The 19,397-nt window shown below is 66.2% G+C and overlaps 1 protein-coding gene across 2 annotated transcripts; it reads right to left on the reverse strand.

Annotated features, from left to right (window-relative positions):
* Positions 1-366: 366 nt before the first annotated feature.
* Positions 367-18,645, reverse strand: BMP1 (bone morphogenetic protein 1). 2 transcript variants are annotated; one of them, XM_065659044.1, is made up of 20 exons: positions 18,403-18,645; positions 11,009-11,116; positions 10,804-10,935; positions 10,610-10,727; positions 9,568-9,746; positions 9,353-9,458; positions 8,893-9,017; positions 7,531-7,646; positions 7,237-7,339; positions 6,711-6,827; positions 6,483-6,628; positions 6,052-6,247; positions 5,839-5,964; positions 5,589-5,749; positions 5,299-5,479; positions 2,167-2,292; positions 1,968-2,095; positions 1,663-1,876; positions 1,321-1,571; positions 367-871 (listed from the first exon to the last, which is right to left on the reverse strand). In XM_065659044.1, the coding sequence occupies exons 1-20, from the start codon at positions 18,542-18,544 to the stop codon at positions 737-739; spliced, it is 2,910 nt and encodes a 969-aa protein (XP_065515116.1). In that variant the 5' UTR covers positions 18,545-18,645; the 3' UTR covers positions 367-736. The 2 variants fall into 2 exon arrangements, with proteins under 2 accessions (XP_065515116.1, XP_065515117.1); XM_065659045.1 differs by lacking the exons at positions 367-871; positions 1,321-1,571; positions 1,663-1,876; positions 1,968-2,095; positions 2,167-2,292 and adding an exon at positions 2,592-2,959.
* Between the last annotated feature and the right edge of the window lie 752 nt (positions 18,646-19,397).

The following is a 19,397-nucleotide window of genomic DNA, read 5'->3' on the forward strand; positions in this document are numbered from 1 at the left end:
CACGAGGGAGCGCGTGCTGCATCCCACCATCCATCTGCCGCCGGCGGCAGCGGCACCCACCAGCGAGGGTGGCTTGGGATGGGGCTGGGGACGAATTCCTAATGGGAAACCAAAGGTGTGGGGTGAGCACCTACCTGCAGAGCTGCCCGAAGGCGGCCTGGGGGAGCACCCAGCACCCATGGAAGGACCCGCTCCGGCTGAGGCTCCAGCTCATCACTGCGGGTTGCAATGAACTGATTGCCTTTGGGGAGCCCCGGCGTGTGGCTCCGGTGCAGGGGGCAGGATGCTCTCCCCTCCCTGGTCCAGCCCTGGGTTGGATGCTGTTATCCCTGGAGCAGGGGAAGCAAAAAGGCCGGGGCTGCCCCCTCCAAGTACAAGGGTATTTATTTCATCGGTACAAGAGGGAGACAGCACCTTGTGTGTGTTGGGCTCTTCCCGGTTACTGGTTTGTACATTCAGAGCTGCGGCCGGCTCGGCCGGGGCGAGGAAGGGCAACGGGGCCCTCGTGTGCCCCACACAGTGCCAGGGGCACGGCTGCTGGCCCAGGGACCCCCCCTCTGCCCTTGTGCCCAGGGGTGCCCGAGCCCCGGGGCCCCGTGCGAGCGTGTCTTGAGTGCTGAGGTTGGCTGTGTGCGCCTCGGGCGGTCTGTGCGGGGTGCGTGCCCGCTGCCTTCCTCCTGCCTCCTCCGTCCTCCTCCTCCCTGCCCGCGGCGGGGGCCGGGACCCCCCCGGGCCCTCATTTCCTCGTGTGCAGCGTGTCCTGGAACTTGGTGCTGGTGTAGCGAAGGTGGAAACCCTTCTTGTTGATGGTGTCGTCCGAGTGGAAGCGGATCATCACCGAATCTCCGGCTGAGTACACCTCCTCCGGGGGCTGCCGGGATGAGGAACAGGGGTCCTCAGCACCATGAGCATCCCGGGGGTGCACAGCTGCCTGCACCCCCATGTACCACCCCAGCGACCCCCCAGGGATGCTCTGGCCGGCTTGGCTCAGCTTGCGGCAGTTTAGGTCTTTCACAGAATCGTAGGATCAGACAAATTGGGAAAGTCCTTTAAACTTATCCAGTCCAACCCTTTCCCCAGCACTGCCAAGGCCGCCACTAACCCATGGCACTGGGGGCCTCGGCTACACGGTGTGTGAACACTTCCAGGCATGAGCCGTTCCTAGTACCCTAACCTTTCCCAGTATCCACAGCTCCTCCAGTCCCTGCGCTGAGCGGGGATCACCTACACCAGCTTGCCCAGAACCACATCCAGCCTGGCCTGGGGTGCCTCCATCCCTTCCTTTGCCCTCCCCGTCCTTCCCCATCGCCCCGTCCTCACCCCGGACCCGCAGAAGCGCCCGAGGCGAGGCGCCGTCCCGTCGTAGCCGTCAAAGAGCTCCATGTAGTCATAGCCACAGTCGGCCTCCTCCTCGACCTCGAAGGTCTGGAAGATGAGCTCCACGCCGTAGCCCTCCTCGGCCATGATCACCCACTCGCAGTCCGAGCCCCCGGGGTAGTTGTTGTCCCCGAACTGCGCGTGTGAATACAGGTCCTTGGTCTTCACCTCGGCGCGGACCTGGCCGCCGCACACTGCGGGACGAGACAGCGGCGAGGGGATGCTGAGGGGGGTCCACAGCCTCCTCCCGCCCCACGACCAGGCTGGGCAGCCCCGCGCCGGTACCTGTGGCATGGGTGGCCTCAAAGCCCTTCTTTTGCACGGAGTTATCAGAGACGAACTTGAGGAACATCTTGTTGCCCGAGGAGACGAGGGGCTCGGGCTCTTTGGCCCCACAGAAGCGGCCGAGCGCCGGGGCTTTGGCGTCTTTGCCGTCGTAGATCTCCAAGTGGTCGTAGGCGCATTCCTGCTGTGCCTCCACGTCCAGCTCCGAGAAGGTCTGTGGGGGTGACAGAGCCAACAGCACTCGGTGGGGCTAAGCCGGGGGGGGCCCCATTGCTGCGCATCCCCTGGTACCCACAAAGCCCTACCAGCTTGACGCGGTGCCCCGGCGTGGTGCTGATGGCCCAGGTACACTCCTTCTTGCTGGGGTATTTGTCAGGCCAGTTGGGGCTGGTGATGGTCCCCGTGGTGGACGTCACCTTATGGTCACAGCCGGCTGTGGGGACAAGGGGGGCTCAGGGGTGCAGGGGTTGGGGCTGGGGGGGAGGGTTTGGGGCTCGGACCCACCTTCCTTGCAGTCGTGCTTGTTGTCGTGCAGCACGAAGCCGCTGCGGCACTGGCACTCGTAGCTGCCGAAGGAGTTGAGGCACTCGTGCTGGCAGCCCCCGTTGTTCTTGGAGCACTCGTCCTTGTCTGCCGAGAGAGCAGAGCGGCCGCGGCTGAGCTGGGCGAGGGGGGCGAGCATCCCGGGACCGGCGTCCGTCCCCGCATCCCGGTGCCCAGCGCTGCGCCGCTGCCGCCGGCGAGAGAGCAGCCAAGCAAGCGCCTGCACCAGCAACAAGCAGCTCCTCCATCCCTTGGCCAAGCTCGGAGCAGCCCCGCGGGTGCTGGGATGGGTCCTCCTCTCCCTGGGCTCACACCCCTGGGTACAACCATTACCTGCTTTACGGGATGGACGGGGAAGGCAGAAAAACACACAGTGACAACAAAGATGCACAAGAAAGACCAGGACGCGGGAGTCCCTCTTTACTCATCGATAGGGAAATGTCACAGACACGGTAAAAACCAAGGGCAAAACTCCAAACCAGGGTCGGGGGGTCCGCGACCAGCCCCACGGCGGTGCTTAAACCAGGCAGAACACGTGAAAACAAGGACAAAAGCATCCAAAATAAGGCCAACGACCAGTTCTGTCAAGCGAAGGGGCCGCGGGGCGGCCCGGCCCCGGCGTGCTCCCGCACGGCATTCCTGAGAAAGACGGGAGAGGAGGAGGCGGCTCAGGACGGGCCCCGCGGCCGCTTCTGCAGGCGGACCTTGAGGCCGGGCGGGCGCGACTTCGGGGGCTGGAGCTGCTGCTTCTTCTCTGCAAAGAGAGGAGGAGGAGAAACGGGAGCGATGGGGGCGCGGGTGCGGGGGGCAGCGGGGCATGCGGGGGGCAGCGGGGCAAGCGAGGCAGAGCAGGGCACCCGCACCAGCGGCGCACGGGGAGGAGGTGAGGCCTTGGCTCCGGGAGGTGAGGCTGAAGCGGGCTCTGCGGTGGCAGCGGTGGGGTCTGGCCCCAGGCACCCGGCACCGCCTGAGGTCCCTACCAGCGGTGTCACGGGGCTGCCCCCCCCCGCCCCGCAGCCCGCTTTGGGGCCGGATGCCCCGCAGCCCATGGCCTCTCCTCGCTCCCTGTCCCCGCGGGGGTTTGGGACGGGGGGGAAGCCAGCAGCAAGCAGGCAGCCACCCCCGCAGCATCCCTCTGCAGCGATGCCGGAGGGGAGCAGCATCCCCCGGGAGCCAGCGCCCGCAGCCCCGCGGCCACCTCTCAAGCGGAGGCTATAACCTGACGTCTTCCTAGGTCTGAGGGAGGAAGCGAGGCGGAAAGGCTCGTTTGGGAATGGGAAAGGGCTTCGGATGGGCCGGGAGCGGCTCCGAGCAGCTCGGGCCCGGCATCACCCGCCGCCGGCAGGACGGAGGGAGCCTGGGCGGGCGAGACAAGAGCGGAGAGTTGCCGGAGAAGGGAGCTCGCCCCCGGCTCCGTCTGCGCCGCGCTTTTACCCGGCCCCTGCCGCCACCGCTCCCGGGCTGCTCCCAACACCCTGCAGCCGCCGTCGGCGCCCATCGCCCCGCTGCGGACCCCCCCTGCGCCGCAGAGCCGGGGGGGACGTACCTGGGAGCCGGCACCGAGGGGTCCTTACGTGGGAGCAGAGCGGGCCGGCCGCTGCCTCCGGCGAGGAGGAGGAGGAGAGGAGGAAGGGGCCAAGTCTTCACCGGGGCAAAGCGGGGCCCGGGGAGGAGCACGGGGACCCTCCACGGCTAAAAAGGGGCCGCACGGGAGATGCTTTGCCCAGGGTCGGATGGGAGCGACCGCACGGGGGGAGCACAGGAGGGACCCTTCCGTGGCTGAGTCCTGCAGCGAGGTCCTGCTGCCGAGACCTGAGTGAGGGCGGGGGGGGGCGTTGAGGTTTGGGGGTCCAGGACGGAGTAGCCCCATTGGGCGGCCGCACACCCCGGCGAGAGGCAGAGGAGGCGAAGGGGAAAGGGGGAGCCCGGAGCGGGGTCGGGGGGGGCACTCACCCGGCTGCCCCCGGTGCCGCCGCCGCCGAGGTCTGGCTTTGCCGAGGCGCCTCTCGCTGGGTTCCATCGCGAGGGGAAGCGGCAGGAGCTGCCCCGGCGCAGGAGCTGCGCTCGCACCACGGCAGCGCCAGGGGCCGGGCGGGCGTCCAGGCCCCGCCGTCCGTCGGGGGGGACCCTCTCTTCCATGAGGGTCCCGCGGCAGCCCCCGGCCCAGGGGCCAGCCCCGGGGGATGCGCGGCTGCAGCCGGTGTTTGGCTCCGTGTCCCCATCCCCACCCGCCCGAGGCATGAAGGTGCCATCAAATGGCTTTAAACTGACAGAGAGGGGAGACTGAGATGAGCTCTTAGGCAGAAGCTCTTCCCTGTGAGGGTGCTGAGGCGCTGGCACAGGGCGCCCAGAGAAGCTGTGGCTGCCCCATCCCTGGCAGTGCTCAAGGCCAGGTTGGACACAGGGGCTTGGCGCAAGCTGCTCCAGTGGAAGGGGTCCCTGCCATTGGAGCTGGGTGAGCTTTAAGCTCCCTTCCAAACCCTTCCAGGATTCCATGATCTCCTGGCGGGGTGGCCCGGGAGAGGAGGTCGGACCACAGGACACGCAGGGATAAGCAGGTAATGGTTTTGGGGAGGAGGGACCGCTCCAGAGACCTGAGGCATGGCCGGATGCTGACACCCCCGGCACCGGCCGCCCTGCCCGGGAAGCACGGGAAGCCCGTGGCCATGCAGCATAGCGGGATGCAGCAGCGCAGCAGAGCGGGGACATCCCCCCTCCCCATGGCAACGCCACCCCAGGGGTGCAGTGCCCGGCCCATAGCAAGGCTGGGGGGGGGGGGGAACCTGCTCCCCACACCAGCACTGGCCCCTCCAGGGCTGAGCATATCCCTGTGCACCCCCGAGCTGTTTGGGGAGCCCCCCAGCACCTGCAATAGCATCCAATTGCTCCCTAAAAGAGGGGATCCCCTTGAGGGGCAGCAGCGCCGGGCTGGGGGGGGGGGGGGGGGCTCGAACCCGGGGTCACCCCCATCGGGCTGGGACCGGGGCTGCACCCCTGGCAGGGGCAGGGGCAGGCGTTAGCGGTGGTTTGGGGGTGCGGGGTGGGGGGGGCGCTCGGTGCGGGGGTGCCCGGTCCGGGCCCGGGCAGCTCTACCTGAGAAGAAATGGGCTTTGAAGCCCTTCTTGGAGACGGTGTTGTCGGACTTGAACTCGATCCTCATGTTGTTGTACTGCGAGGTGATGACGTCCGGCTTCTCGGCGCCGCAGAACTTGCCGTGCAGCTTGGAGTCGGCGGTCAGCCCGCTGCGCACCTCCACGAAGTCGTACTTACAGACCTGGGGGTGCGAAGGACAAAGGGGGACACAGGGGGGGACGCGGGGCTGGTGGCACCCAGCATCGGGGAGTGCGCGCAGGGGGCGAGGGGGCTGCTCCCCTTTGACTCACATCATTGCCCTCCGTCTCGAAGAAGTCGAACTGCAGGGAGATGCGGTACTGAGTGGGGGCCACCAGCTGCCAGATGCAGTTCTTGTTGGGGGGGTACTCCTTGGGCCAGCCCGGGCTGGTGATGGAGCCGTTGAGCTTGGTGAGGAAACCTCCGCAGGCGGCTGCGGGAGGAGGGAGCGGCGCCCATCACCACCCCGCGCCCCCGGGGTGCTGCTGGGGGGTACAGGCGGGGGGCGCGGGGGGCACTCACCCTCGCAGCGGCGCTTGTCGGAGGCCAGCTCGTAGCCGGGGTCGCAGGCGCACTTGTAGCTGCCCAGGGTGTTGACGCAGCGCTGCTCGCAGCCGCCGTTGTTGGGGCGCGAGCACTCGTCCACCTCTGGGGCAGGCAGCGGGGTGAGCGGGCAGCGGGGCCGCCGCAGCCCCACGGAGCCCACCCACACCCCCACACCGGAGCATCACCGACCTTTGAAGAAGTTGACGGCGAAACCGGCCTTGTTGATGGAGCCGTCGGAGACGAACTTCATCCAGAGCCTGTTGGAGGTGCTCTTGATGTCGTCGGGTTTGTCGTAGCCGCAGTAGCGCCCGATGAGGCTGCTGGACTCGCTGCTGCCGTCCCGGATCTCCAGGTAGTCGTAGGCACAGCTGTCGTGGCGCTCGATCTGGGGGGGGGGGGTGTCTCGGCCTCAGCATCCCCAAATCCTGCCTCTCCTTTCCTCTTTCCTTATCCCCACACATGCACCAGCCACGGGGAAACTGAGGCACGGAGGCAGCAACAGCGCTGCTGCGGCCCCATGGGGTGTCCTGGGCCAGGGGGATGCTGCTGGGGAGACGTCCTGTTCCTACCGCAGGGAATGGGGGTCCAGCACAACGTGCAGGGGGGATGTGCTCACCCACCTCGAAGGACTGGAAGGTCAATCCCACATGGAAGCCCTCGGAGACGGTGATCTTCCAGACGCACACCTTGCTGGGCCGGTAGTCATCGGGGTAGTTGGGGGATTGGATGTGCCCATTGTCCTTCTTCACATCCCCACCGCAGATGGCTGGGGGGGGGGGAGACGCAGTTGCCTGAGCCCCCCCCCGGCCACACCACCAGCCCTGTGTTCCCTCTCTGCCCATCCCTACCTTCATAGACAGCAAAGAAGCCTTTGCCCACCCAGTTGCTGCTGCTCCGAAACTCAACCCAGAGGCGGCTGTCGGTGGAGATGATGGGCTCGGGCAGCTTGCTCCCGCAGAACCTGCCTGGGGATGAAGGCGTGCTGGGCTCCCGACAGCCGGGCGCCCTCCTCTTCCTCACCATTATGTCCCAGTCCCTCCCCCTGTGCCCCTGCAGCATCCTAAAGGGAAAGAGCTGCTTCTCCCCCCTCTCCCCTTGGGCTGTTGGTGGTTGTTTCAGTGTGGGGCAGCTGGGTCCATGGGCAGTAGGGCCGGGATGGAGATGTGCCACCGGCTGGCTCAGCCAGGCGGGGGTGGGAGCCCCATTCACCCCAAGAACCCTTCCATGGCCGCCCCCCCCCGGGCTCTGGCACATCAGGAGCAGGGATGGAGCGGAGCGGAGCCCCTGGCGCTGCCTGCGCCGGGGAGGGAGGGCAGGAGCAGGAGCAGGAGCAGGAGCAGGAGCCGGCCGGGCTGAGGGCTCCCGGTTGGTTACCTCGCAGCGTGGCCTTTCTCCAGAACCCGTCTCTCACCTCCACGTAGTCGTACCAGCACAGCCGGCTTCGGTACAGATCCAGGGTGGTGAAGTTCAGGATGATCTGAGGATGAAGAACAGCGGAGGAGGAAGAGCAAGGTCCCCGCGGGGTCTGCGCCTGCCGGTCCCCATTGCCGCCCGCAGCAGCCGGGCACCGGCAGCGGTGGCTCAGGAGCGCCCCGGGACGAGGGGAGAGGAGGAGGGAAGGAGGATGAGGAGGGGTGGGAGCCTTCGGTGCTGCGCCGGCGCCGGTACCTTCTCTCCAGGGGTGACGGAGATCCTCCAGACGCAGTGCATGTGGGCAGAGTACCCGTTGGGGAACTCGGGGGAGGAGAAGTTGCCTTGGCTGTCTTGGAGCGTCTCCCCGCAGGCTGCAAGGAGGGAAAAGCGGAGTCAGAGCCCCGGGACCCCCTGGTTTGGGGAGGGCACCGCTCCCAAGCCTCCTGCACCCCCTGAGCACCCAAAGCCCCATCTCCAAGGAGAGCGCTGCAGGGAGCACCCCCAGGAAGCCCCAGACCTCACCGGGGTGATGCTCCCCGCCCCTGCCGCGCCGCCCCTGCTCCGGGCAGGGATCCACAGCCGCGCCTGGACCCGGCCCAGCGGGGCCATCTGGAAGCCACATGGGGCCGCGGCATCGACGCGGGGCCACCCCCAGCTCCTGCTCGGGGTGCGGGGACCAGGAGATGAAAGGTGAAGCGCTGAGAACGCGGCTCGAGGAGGGGGCTCGCTGCCTCCTTCCCTCCCTGCTGCACGGTGGGAGCAAAGGGCAGGGGCAGCCGGGCTGCAGAGGGGGTTTTGGGGGGAATCACCTCTTTTTGGGGGGGTCCCTCCACATCCTTTCCAAACAAATCACTTCTGCTCGCTCCTATAGCCCCACAGCCCTCGCGCACAGCGCGGCCGCTGCTGGGGCCCCTCACAGCCCTGTCCCTCCTCCAGGCTGCCAAGGAGTTGCTGGAATTAAGCAGGAGCCAAACTCCTGCAGATGTGGTTGGTCCAATCCCAGCCTCGTGCTGAACCCCGCAGCCCTTGTGGCAATGCCACGCTCATGGGATACGGCCCTCAGCGCCATTCAAGGTGCCAGCACGTGTGCTGGTGGTGCTGAGCATCCCTCAGTCCGCACCAGCCCCGGGGAGGACCAGGGTCCATGGCGGGACCATGTTGTCCCCATCCCGCTGGTAACAGCCCAACTGTGCCTCATCCAACCCCCTCCTGCTGCTGGGATGGGTGGGAGGATGCTCTTGGAGGATGGTCTCCAAGGGATGCTTTGGAGGATGCTCTGCTGCAGAGGAGGCTCTCTGGGGGATGCTCTCTGGGGGGATGCTCTGTTCCCAGAGGAGAGGGCAGCTGAGGAAGTCTTTGCTCACATGGGCAGAGCCCTGGGGCTCGTCGAGGTCTCCTGCTCACAACCACCCCAGGGAGCACCATGGACGGAGGCATGGCCGGTGTGTGTGTGTGTGTGGTCCCTGCAGGGGCTCCGATGGCCAGGAGGACCCCAAAGAGCGTTTTTCTACTGGCAGCAGGGACCCCTTTGCCAGGTCTCGGGGTGAAAGCAGCCGTTCCCACAGGACACAGGGCCCCGCGCTGCTCCTCCCGGCACCCGCAGCCGGCGGCACTCACCCGGGCAGCGGTAGAGCTTGCGGGCCTGCGCGATGTCCCCCTTGCTGAGCCGTGTGCGCTGGCCGATGGCCGGGCGGACCCCGTTCACGTCGTACTTGGGCAGGATGGTGTCGAGGAAGATGCCCCTGTGGGGAGAGCAGCAGAGGCTGAGCGGAGCCTGCGGAGCTCCAGGTCTGTGCCTGCGATTGCTGCCAGCGGGGAAGGATGCTAAAAGCAGCCTGGGAATGAGAGCCTGCGGGACATGAGTCAGCGGGGACAGGGACGTGTCCCCAGCGCATCCCCAGCCTTAGGGAGGGATGTGGAGAGGGGCTCTTCATCAGGGATGGCAGCGACAGGACAAGGGGGAATGGTTCGTACTGAAACAGGGGAAGTTCAGGTTGGAGATCAGGGAGAAGGGCTTCATAAGCCCTATATAAGGTGTCCCCTGGGCTGGGACACCTCGTGGGGATGAGCCACGTACCTGGAGAACGTGTTCCTGGCGTAATGCATGATGCTGTCGAAGTCATACGTCTCACCCAGAGACTCCACTTCCTCTGGTTCCATCTTCAGGAAGTTGTATTCCTGCCCTGCGGAGTCAGGAGGGACGGGGATGCCCTCAGGGGGACCCAGCACCGGCAGCATCCCATGGCAGGGAGGAAGAGGAGCAGGAGGAAGAGGGCTGCGGCCGGTCCCTACCTGGCTGGATGTTCTCCCGGATGATGGAGACGTGGTCGTCCCGGTCAGGCCGCGTGTGCTCGTGCCAGAACCCGATGACGTGGCCCAGCTCATGCACCACGATGCCGAACTTGTCGCAGTTCTTGCCGATGGAGATGGCCTGAGGTCCCCCCCCTCTGCGGCCCACGTAGGAACAGCACCTGGGGGGGAATTGAGGGCACCGGGTCAGCCCTTTGGGGACAGCCGAGGAGGTGTGGGCATCCCGGTGCTTTAGAACCCTGGAACGGTTTGGGTTGGAAGGGACCTTAAAGCTCCTCCAGCTCCAACCCTGGCCATGGGCACGGACCCCTTCCACTGGAGCAGCTTGCTCCGAGCCCCTGTGTCCAACCTGGCCTTGAGCACTGCCAGGGACGGGGATGATGTGAGTCAGGGTCTGAGCATCAGCCCCTCTGGTCCTGGGGTGCTGCTCCCAGGGGTGCCCATCCTGCACCACAAGAGCTCGGCCGGTCTGTGCCTGTGCTGGGGCATGGATCATCCCCCGCTGTTGTTGTGCATTCCCCATTCCAGGGGAAGCCTCCTCCTAACCACCATCTGCTTGGCTGGGGCTGTGTCCTGACGCGTGAAGATGCTGAGCTCTTCCAAACCCCTGTTTCCTTTGGCATCAACCCTGCTGCAAGCCCGGGCTGGTGCTGAGCCACCAACCTCAGCCCCTGGCCCACAGCAGCTCGGTGGCTCCGAGACCTCCCTGCTCCCAACCACCTGCAGGGACCAGACCCCAGGGATGGGTCCTCCAAGACCCAAAACTTGGCAGGTCTGGGCCAGATGTGGGGATGGGTTTAAACTGAAACAGGGCAAGTTCAGGTTGGATCTGAGGCAGAAGCTCTTCCCTGTGAGGGTGCTGAGGCGCTGGCACGGGGTGCCCAGAGAAGCTGTGGCTGCCCCATCCCTGGCAGTGCTCAAGGCCAGGTTGGACACAGGGGCTTGGAGCCCCATCTGATGATTCCAGTGCCATCACCCGGGCATCCTGAGTGACCCGAGGCTCCCGGTGCTCTGCGCCACGCACCCGCAGGGCCTGTAGGTGAAGACGATGTAGCTGTCCTCGTCGTTGCGCTCCAGGAAGGTGACGCACGTGTGCTTCTCCCAGTGCCGCATCGCCTGCCGGAAGATGGCTCTCTGGCTGCCTGCGGGGCAGCGGGAGCCGTGAGCGCGGGGCGACCCCGGATGGGGCCGGACGGGGCCCGCGGGGCCCGCACTCACCGCTGAAGTTGCCGCTGATCACGTAGGGGATGACCCCGTCCGGCCACACGCGCTCCGGCCGGGAGGTGGCTGCGCGGCGGCCCCGAGCCCTCGCCCGGCCCCGGTGCTGGCGGGCGCTGGTGGCGTTGGTGGCTGCGGGGATGAGGAGGGGGTCAGCGGGAGCAGCCCCCACCGTGGGGGGGGGGGGTGGGTGGGCAGGGGGTACCTGTGCTGTTGGTGCGGGTGATGGAGCGGCGCGCCAGGTCCACCACGCGCTCCACGTGGAAGAGCCGCAGATCCTCCTCGTCCAGCGCGATGTCCCCCAGGAAGGCAGCTGGGGGGGGGGGGGGGGGGGGGAGATGGGGTTTGAGCCCCCCAAGACTACGCTGGGGGACCCCAAACCCCACCAGGGCTGAGCTCCCTGCGCCCGGCCCCTCCCCAGCACATGAAGAGGAAGGTAAAGCCCTTCCTCCTCCTCCTCCTCCTCCTCCTCCAGGCAGGGGCCTGGCTCCCCCGCGCCCGGCCCGCCACCGTGTCGGCTCTGCAGCGGCTGGAGCCAGCCCCACGCTCACATCTGGTTCTCATAAGCCCCGGTCCGTCACTTTTTCGGGTTTCTGTTATTATTCGTGTTGCAAAACTGCACGGTTTTGTTTCTCCTTTACAAAACGCTGGGCTCGGGACCCCCCTTCTTGCCCCTCGTCCCTGTGTGAGCTCCGACAGCCCCGGGATGCTCCAACCATCTCCAAGTCATCTGCTCCACCGAAGCGGAGCCATATGGCTCAGGAAGCTCCCGCTGTGCTCAGTGCCTGCAGGAAAGGGGCTGGCCGAGGGGTGTCCGTCTGTCTGTCTGTCCACCGGGGCCAGCACCATTCCCCCGGGGCCGGGGGTGCGGGGATGCTGCAGCTCTGCAGGGCTGGAGGATAAAGCCCTGCTCCTCCTCTTCCTCCTCCTCTTCCTCCTGCTCTCGCCATGAGTCAACGCTCCAGGACGCGGCTCCCGGCTCCGGCACGGGGCCAGCGCGGAGCCCTCGGGAACCCGGCTCTGGCTGAGGTCAGCGCCGGCACCGGGGCTCCGCATGCGGCCACAGTGGGGTGGAGCCGGGCTCCTCACCCAGCGTGCGGGTGCCCGGGGTGCCCGCCTGGTCCCGGGCATCCCAATCCCTGGCTGGGATTTGGGGATAGGCAGGGAAACGGTGGTGGTGGTGGTGGTGGGGATTGGGGCGGCTGGAGCAGCTCAGGGGCTGCGGGGGAGCGGTGCCAAGTTGGCGCTCAGAGCAATTAGCAAGTGGATCCCAAAAGAGCCACTAATTACGACAGCAAGAGGGACAATTGGGATAACCACGACGGGTCCAAGACAACCGGCACGAGGCGAGAAGAGCAGTGAGAGGTCAGCCCAGCTTGACCAGACGCCGTGTCCTTGCATGGCACCGAGCCCAAGCTGTGCTTCGCCGGTGGCATGAAGCACTTTGGGGTGAAAAAGCCACGGTTTGGGGTGAGAAAGCCATCTTCTGGAATGAAAAAGCCAGCTTTAAGGTTGGAAAGCCACGTTTTGGGGAGAAAAAGACACCTTTTTGAGTGAAAAAAGCCAACTTCAGGGGTGAAAAAGCCACTTTTCAGGGGTGAAAAAGCCACTTTGGGGGCTGAAAACACCAGGCATTGGGTCTGTCCCCGGCCCGGCGCATCGCAGCAGAGGAAGCTCCGGGGTGGGGAGCAGACCTGCCGCAGAGCCAAGGGAAGAGCAAACAAGCCGGGGCCGGCACCTCCCCTGGCACAAGGCGCCGCTGGCACGGCCGGGCTGCAATTTGTGGGCAGAGCAGAGGCAGGAGCCGGCCCCGGCCTCCCCGCACCCTCCCCGGGCCGGGAGAGACGTGTCCGAACGGGCAGCGAGGGGGAGGCCGGGGCCGCGGAGCAGGACGAGCGTCCCGTGCCAAGAGCTGCATGGAAAGACAAGGGAAAGTTAAGCTCGCTTACAGCGCGGCACAGCCAAGTGATATAGAAACCATATGTGAGGGATTTGGGATACGTGAGAGAGCCGGGCAGGCGGAGCGGGGACGTGGGGCTGCTTTCCCAAGCGGTGCAAAGCAGCTCAGCTCCCCCCAGTGCCCTCATCCCAGGGGGAAAGGTGGCTTGGTGCTGCTGGAGGGGGCACTGGAGCAGTGAGGGGTGTCCCTGGAAGGACACGTTGGGAATAAACCCAAAGGGTTGGATTGGGAAACTTCAGCGTTGGTCTGGGCTCTGGTTGTGTCTTCCTGCTTGCTCCCAGCGCACCCGGTGACACGTGGGGTGGTTTAGGGGGGTCTCTGCTCACCAAAGTGGGGAGGATGCGGTGCCAGAGGGGAGGATGCGGTGCCAGAGGGAAGGACGCGGTGCCAGGGAGGAAGATGCAGCTCCAACAAAGGATGCGGTGCCAGCAGTGCACCAGCTTCAAGTGCAGGCACTACAATGGCTCTACCCCTCATCGCCATCAGCCAGAAAAGAATGGGGATGGGAGCATCCGGGTTCTGTCCATACACATCCCTCCCAGCCCCCAGAACACAGCCAGCTGCTCGGGACCTGCTGACACGGCTCCCACCGAGCTCCTCCTCACCCTGAAGCCAGGAGATAACTCAGCTCTCGCTGTGGTTTGTGCTCTGTGCTGTCTGTTGGTTCTTGGAACGCTGACGTAACCCCCAGGGCTGAGGCTTCAGACAAACAAGGGCTTCCATCCAACTCCTGCAGCACCCCTGTCCCCATCTCCCTGCATCTCCTGCCTGCACACGGTGCCTGTCTCTTCAGCATCCCCTTGTCCCCATTGCCACAGCACAGCAGGGATGCAGGAGCCGCTCAGCATCCTTGGTACCCCTGTGTGAGGCAAGCAGTGGAGGGGGGTACCCATGGGCCTGACCTCTCCTGCATCACCGGGAGTTTGGGATGAGCCTGACCTCGGGCTCCACCAAGGTTGGGAACCGTGTTGCAAGGAAACAAAATAGAGTAACCCATGGGAAGGGGCCAGGGCGCGAACGCGATGTTCTGGTGAGCAGGGAAAGCAAACAGAGCCTCGGGAAGCCTTGGCAGGGGAGGGCGGCAGATAAACAGGGCAGGATCATGTTCCAGGTCAGTCTGGGGCAAACGAGCCTCCATGTGCAATGCGGATGGGAATGACCCTCATCCCTTGCATCCCCTCTGCTTGGGAGCAAAGACTCAGCCCAGCCTTCCCTCTGGATGGGAATGATCCTCATCCCCCACATCCCCTCTTTCTGGGAGCAAAGCCTTCCAGCCTTCCCTCGCTGCTTTAGCAGCTCCATCCCAGCCACTGCGAACCCCATGGGATGCAGAGCCATGGGCCCCGAGCATCCCTCCCGAGCTCAGCAGGGAGCAGAGAGGAGGCTACAAGGAGAGAAGGGATGGCGGCGGGGTGGCAGGAGCAGTTCCTTAGGCGCATCCTGCTCTCGGCTGTGTCGTAAAGCCCCGGAGTGGCCCGAGCAGCATCCCAGTGGCTGGGCAGAGCCGTTAACTATGTGAGGAATGCTCCTGGCGCCGCCCCACGCGCCAGCCCAGCTGCGAGCACCGGGGCCAAGGGGGGAGGAATGGGATGGGGGTTCCCCCCCCCCGGCCTCTGGGGCTGCCCTGCACAGAGAGCCCTGGGGTGGGTGCAGAGGAGGAGGGATGCGGAGCATCCCACGGGGTGTCGGGGCTGAGGGGTGCCAGCTCTACCCATGCACCCACAGCCAGCCAGCAGCCCCGCAGAGAGCCCCCAGACAGGGCAGAGGTGAGCCGGACCCTCTCCTGTCCCCCCCCACGGTGACTCAGCCCCTCTCCCGGTGCCCCTCGCCGGCAGCCGGGGCAGGGAGCAGCCAGCCTTGTAAACGCCGGAGTGAGGAATATTTGCTTTCCCAAAGCACCTTCGGAGCAGCACAGAGGCACAAAGCAGGAATTCAAAGCTCAGCAGCCAGGCTGGGAGCCAGGCCAGGTCACAGCCCCCCGGCACCAGTGGGGAAACTGAGGCACGGGGGGACGGCGCAGGCCAGCACCAAGGGGAACCCACTAAAGAGAGGGTCCCTCTCCCCCCGCTCTGGCACAGGGTGCCCAGAGAAGCTGTGGCTGCCCCATCCCTGGCAGTGCTCAAGGCCAGGTTGGACACAGGGGCTTGGAGCAAGCTGCTCCAGTGGAAGGGGTCCCTGCCCGTGGCAGGGGTTGGAGCTGGAGGAGCTTTGAGCTCCCTTCCAAACCATTCCAGGCTTCCACGAAATGAGCCTCTAATAAACCCAGCCCGTGGCAGCAAGCAGCTGATGCGGGCCGGGGGCAGGCCGGGAGGTTTCATCCCTCCAGGGGCGGATTTTCCTTCTGCTCCTCTTCCGTGGAGGGGAAAACCTCCTCCAGGGCTCGGGTGGAGGATGCCAAGCCTGAGGCATGGCAGAGCGCGGGCAGGAGCAGGGGGGGAACGGGCTGGCCCTGCCTCCCCTCGCCGGAGCCGGGTCACCAGAACAGAGCCCGGGGCCAGCGGCACTGAAAGGGAGAGCTGCTGGGAAGGAAAATATTTGCCAATGGCTCTGCCAAGGGGCCGGGGGGGGGGGTGTTGGTGTTGTGTTCCCTGCAAGGACAGAGCCAGAGCGGATACTGAGGGATGGGGAAGCGCCCCAGGCCTGGCCCAGTAACAGGGGGGCCACCAGAACGTGTCCTCAGTGCTTGGTACCAGCCCCTTAGGGCTCGAAGGCCTCTGTGCGTCTGCCCCAGTGCTCTGGCTGCAACCACATCCCCCTCCCCGTGCTTCCATAGCTCAATCCCATCCCCACCAGCGCTCCCCAGGCCCTGTTAACTCCTTCCAAAGCTTCCCGGCCTCCTGCAGCTCATGGACACGTGGATGGAGGGGTTTTGCCATGCGCACACCCCCCGGGTAGACGAGACAGCCGTGACCGACAGCCCTTGGGCAAGCGGGATGCCCTGGGACGCTTTCCTCTCCCCACCACAACGCCGGAGACCTCCGGGAAGCCTCAGCAAAGCCACAGGGACCAGGAGGCCACGCTCTCACCCACGGAATCAGTGCCAAGGTGCAACATCGAGGGGAAGGCGCCCATGAGCCGCCCTCCTGCTTCTCCCTGCATCCCTCCCGGATGCTTTGTTCTCCCAGGTCCGGCCGCGGCGCCCCGAGGCCGCCCCATCCCGCCGGCCATGTGCTTCCCAGCCCCATCCCGACGGCGGATAAAGCCTCCCCCGTCGCCGGCGTGAATCAGCAGCCGCAGAGGTCCCCAGGAGCCGGGTAGGGAGAGTGACCCCCCCCAGCCCCGGCCTCGCCATCGCCCCCCGAGCGCGCCCAGCGCCCAACGGGTGACTGCACAAAGATAAAGCAGATCCCGGGGCCCGGCGCGGATTCCCAGGTCCCTGCCCCATCCCGGAGCGCGGCTCCCGCCCCGCCGGGGTTTTCGCCCCGCGTGCATTAAGTGACACACAACGGCTGGAAAGTATTCCTGGGCAGCCTGACAAGTGTGGCTGCAGCCGGGAGCCTCCGCTTGCCTCCGCCTGGAAAGTGTAACCGAGGTGAAAGCCAGGCGGATGCAGCCAGGGCGCTCCGAGCACGGCCGGGAAGCTCATATAACCGGGAATGGGGGCTCCAGCCCCAGCCACGGCCGGGATGGTTTTGCCATCAGGGATGCTGAGCCCCCGCCGTGGGTAGCGTGGCAAAGCAGACGCGGCCTGAGCCCGTGCCCCCTCTTCCATGGGTGACGGCACGGGCACGGCAGAAGCATGCGAGCCCCCCCTTTAACCAGACACCCCCACACGTGGCTGTGGAGCGAGGTGGGATTCATCCCTCTCTGGCTCAGCAACCCCCCTGGATCCCTTGGGATGAGCCAAGAGCAAACCCTGCGGATGGATGTGTTTGACCAGCGCTGGCTCAGGCTCTGCCAACACAGTGAGCCCCCCCCCAAGCTGCTCCCCCAGCACACTGGGACCGCAGGGAGCGATGCCTCCTGCCTTGCCCAACCGGAGACACAACCAGGGTCCAAGCTGGCATCTGCTGTGCTCACCGCTGGGCACCGAGACCTGGATATCCTGCTGACCGGGTGAAGGGAAGCCGGGGCCACGGCTGATTCCTCCCTCCCCGCCCGCCCGGGGTTGCTCCAAGGGCCGGATCTCCCAGCGGTCCCATTTTGGCATCCTTGGAAGAGAGGCGGCGGCACGGGTGCCGCGGTGGGAATGGCATCGGCTGCGGGCAGCCGTCCTGCCTGGCCTCAGGATACCTCTGGCATGAGCTGTGCCGAGGAGCCCGAATTCCTGTCCTGGTGCTTCCCTCCCTATATCCCGGTGCTTCCCTTCTCTGCATCCATGGTGGCGGCGGGGCCTTGGTGCTCGGCGCTGCCCCAAACCCAATTCAACCCCCGCATGGGTCAGGGGCTGCCCCGGGGGTGTCCGGCTGCTCCGGCTGGATCTCACCATCCCACCCTTTGGAGCCAAGCAGGGATAATCCCAGGCTCACGCAGTGCGTGGCAAGGCCTGACCCCCCCGCACCCCCCCGGGAACGGCTGCTGTAATTAAATTACTCACATCAGGACCGAGCAAAGGCGGGGGGGGGGGGGGACACACACACGGACACGACCTCTGCGGCTCCGGGGGTGATGAGGGCGTTTTGGGGTGCTCGGCAGCGGCGTGAAGGGGGGCCCCCATGGGCTGGGGTCGGCAGCGCCGTGTCCCGGCCGCGCCGAGGGAGGGAGCGCAGCGGCGCTGCGGGGCTGTGCCCGGGCGGTTTTGCAAGCTCGGCTGTTCCAGCCCGGCAGGGCAGGAAGGGAAAGGATTTTGGGCCAGAAAAAGCCCTCGTGGAGACAAAGTTCTATCAGGAGGCGCCTTCCCCAGCGCAGACAAAGCCATTGCAGAGAAACGTGATCCCGCAGCCCGACCCGAGCCCCCGCTCTGTGCCTCAGTTTCCCCCCCTCAAAGAGTCCCTCCAGCCTCTTTATCGTGCTCTGGGACACAGGGATAACCCCTGCGGCGCCCGGCCTGCTCCCAGCCCTGCTCACGTCTAAAGGGAGCAGCTCAGCCCCCCTCGGGCCCAGCACAGAGGGACCCTGGGCTGTGGTAAAGCCCCCCCCGGGCTGAGCCTGGCCCTGGAGGGATGAGGTTTCCCTGGGCTGGGGGAGAAGGAGAAAGGGGAAAGGGTACGGAGCATGGGATGGGGTGCAATGGGGTATGATGGGTGAGATGGGGTGCAGTGGGGTGGAATGGAATGCCATGGGTCCAGCCGTGGGGTGCAGTGGGGTGGGATGTGATGGGGTGCAATGGGTCCAGACTTGGGGTGCTAGGGGGGACATCGGGTGTAAGGGGGTGCAATGGGGTGCGGTGGGTCCAGCCCTGGTGTAGGATGTGGGGGGGGGAGGATGGGGGGCATGGGGGCTCCCCACCACCTTTGACAGCTACCGGTGGAGCCAGCGCTGGGGAGCGGGAGCAAGCGGGGCTCCGGGCCACCCCCCCGTGCCGCTGCTCCCCCTAAGTACAACCGGATGCACCCGAACCCCCCCCAGACGGGCAGCGGGAGCCCCCGGCTGCGGGGCCAGCCCCGGGGCGCGGGACGCTCACAACTCGCACCAGCACCAGCCCCAGCTCCCCTTTGTCTGCCCCGGCCGCCCCCCGCCGCGCATCCCCCCGGCCCTACCGGCTTTGCAGGGGTCCTTGTAGTCCAGGGGCTCCGCGTCCTCCTCCTCCTCCTCCTCCAGCACGTAGGAATAGTCCGGGAAGTGCATGGCCCGGGCCAGGAGCAGGCACAGGAGCAGCCCGCAGCTCCGCAGCCCGGCCATGGCTCCGCGGGAGCGGGCGGGCAGCGCCGGCGCCGGCGGCTTTTGGGGCTTTTTGGGGCTTTTCCTTTTTTCCCCTCCCTCCCCCTCCGCTCCTTTTTTATTTTTTTTCCCTCCCGCTCCCTCTTTCCCTTTTTTTTTTTTTTTTTTTTTTTTTTTTTCCCTCGGTTTTTCCTGTAGGGAAATGGGATCCGCTGGGGGCGGGGTCAGGCGCCGGGCTCGGCCCCTGCAGCCCCGGGCGCAGGGCTGGGAGCGGGGCCAGCGCCGGGGGGGGGTCGGCGGGGCCGAGCTGCTGCCGCGGACACGGCCCGGAGCTCCCGGACCCCGTCCTCAAGCCCCCGGTCCCGGTTGGGTCCCCCCCATCCGGTCTCGCAGCCCCCAGTCCCGGTTCTGCCCCCCCCCCCCCACCGTCCTGTTTCCCCCAGGACCGATTCCCCCCTCTCCGGTCTCTTCCCGTGTCCCCCTTCACTGATCCTGCCCCCTCAATCTCATCCCATGTCCCTCACTCTGGGTCCTGCCCCCCCCACTCCTTGGTCCCCTCTTGTAACCGCTGATCCCGATCCTGCCCCCCCCATCTCATCTGCTATTCCCTTGTCTGGAACCTGCCCCCCCATGTCCCATCTCATGTCCCCCAGCGCTTTATCCTGCAGCCCCAGCTCCAGCACCCCATGGCCCCAGCCCTGTGCCCCACAACCCCCAGTGTTTCACCCCTTCCCACATCCCTATATCCCAGTCTTGCCCCCACATTGCCATCCCACATCCCCATTCCTGCATTCCCCACATTCTCCAGACCTGCATCCCCACATCTCCTGGTCCTGGACCCCCGACCCCACATCCTCCCAAGCCTTGCCGGAGA

Source organism: Lathamus discolor, chromosome 22, assembly GCF_037157495.1.
Source record: "Lathamus discolor isolate bLatDis1 chromosome 22, bLatDis1.hap1, whole genome shotgun sequence".
NCBI classification, from domain to species: Eukaryota; Metazoa; Chordata; class Aves; order Psittaciformes; family Psittacidae; genus Lathamus; species Lathamus discolor.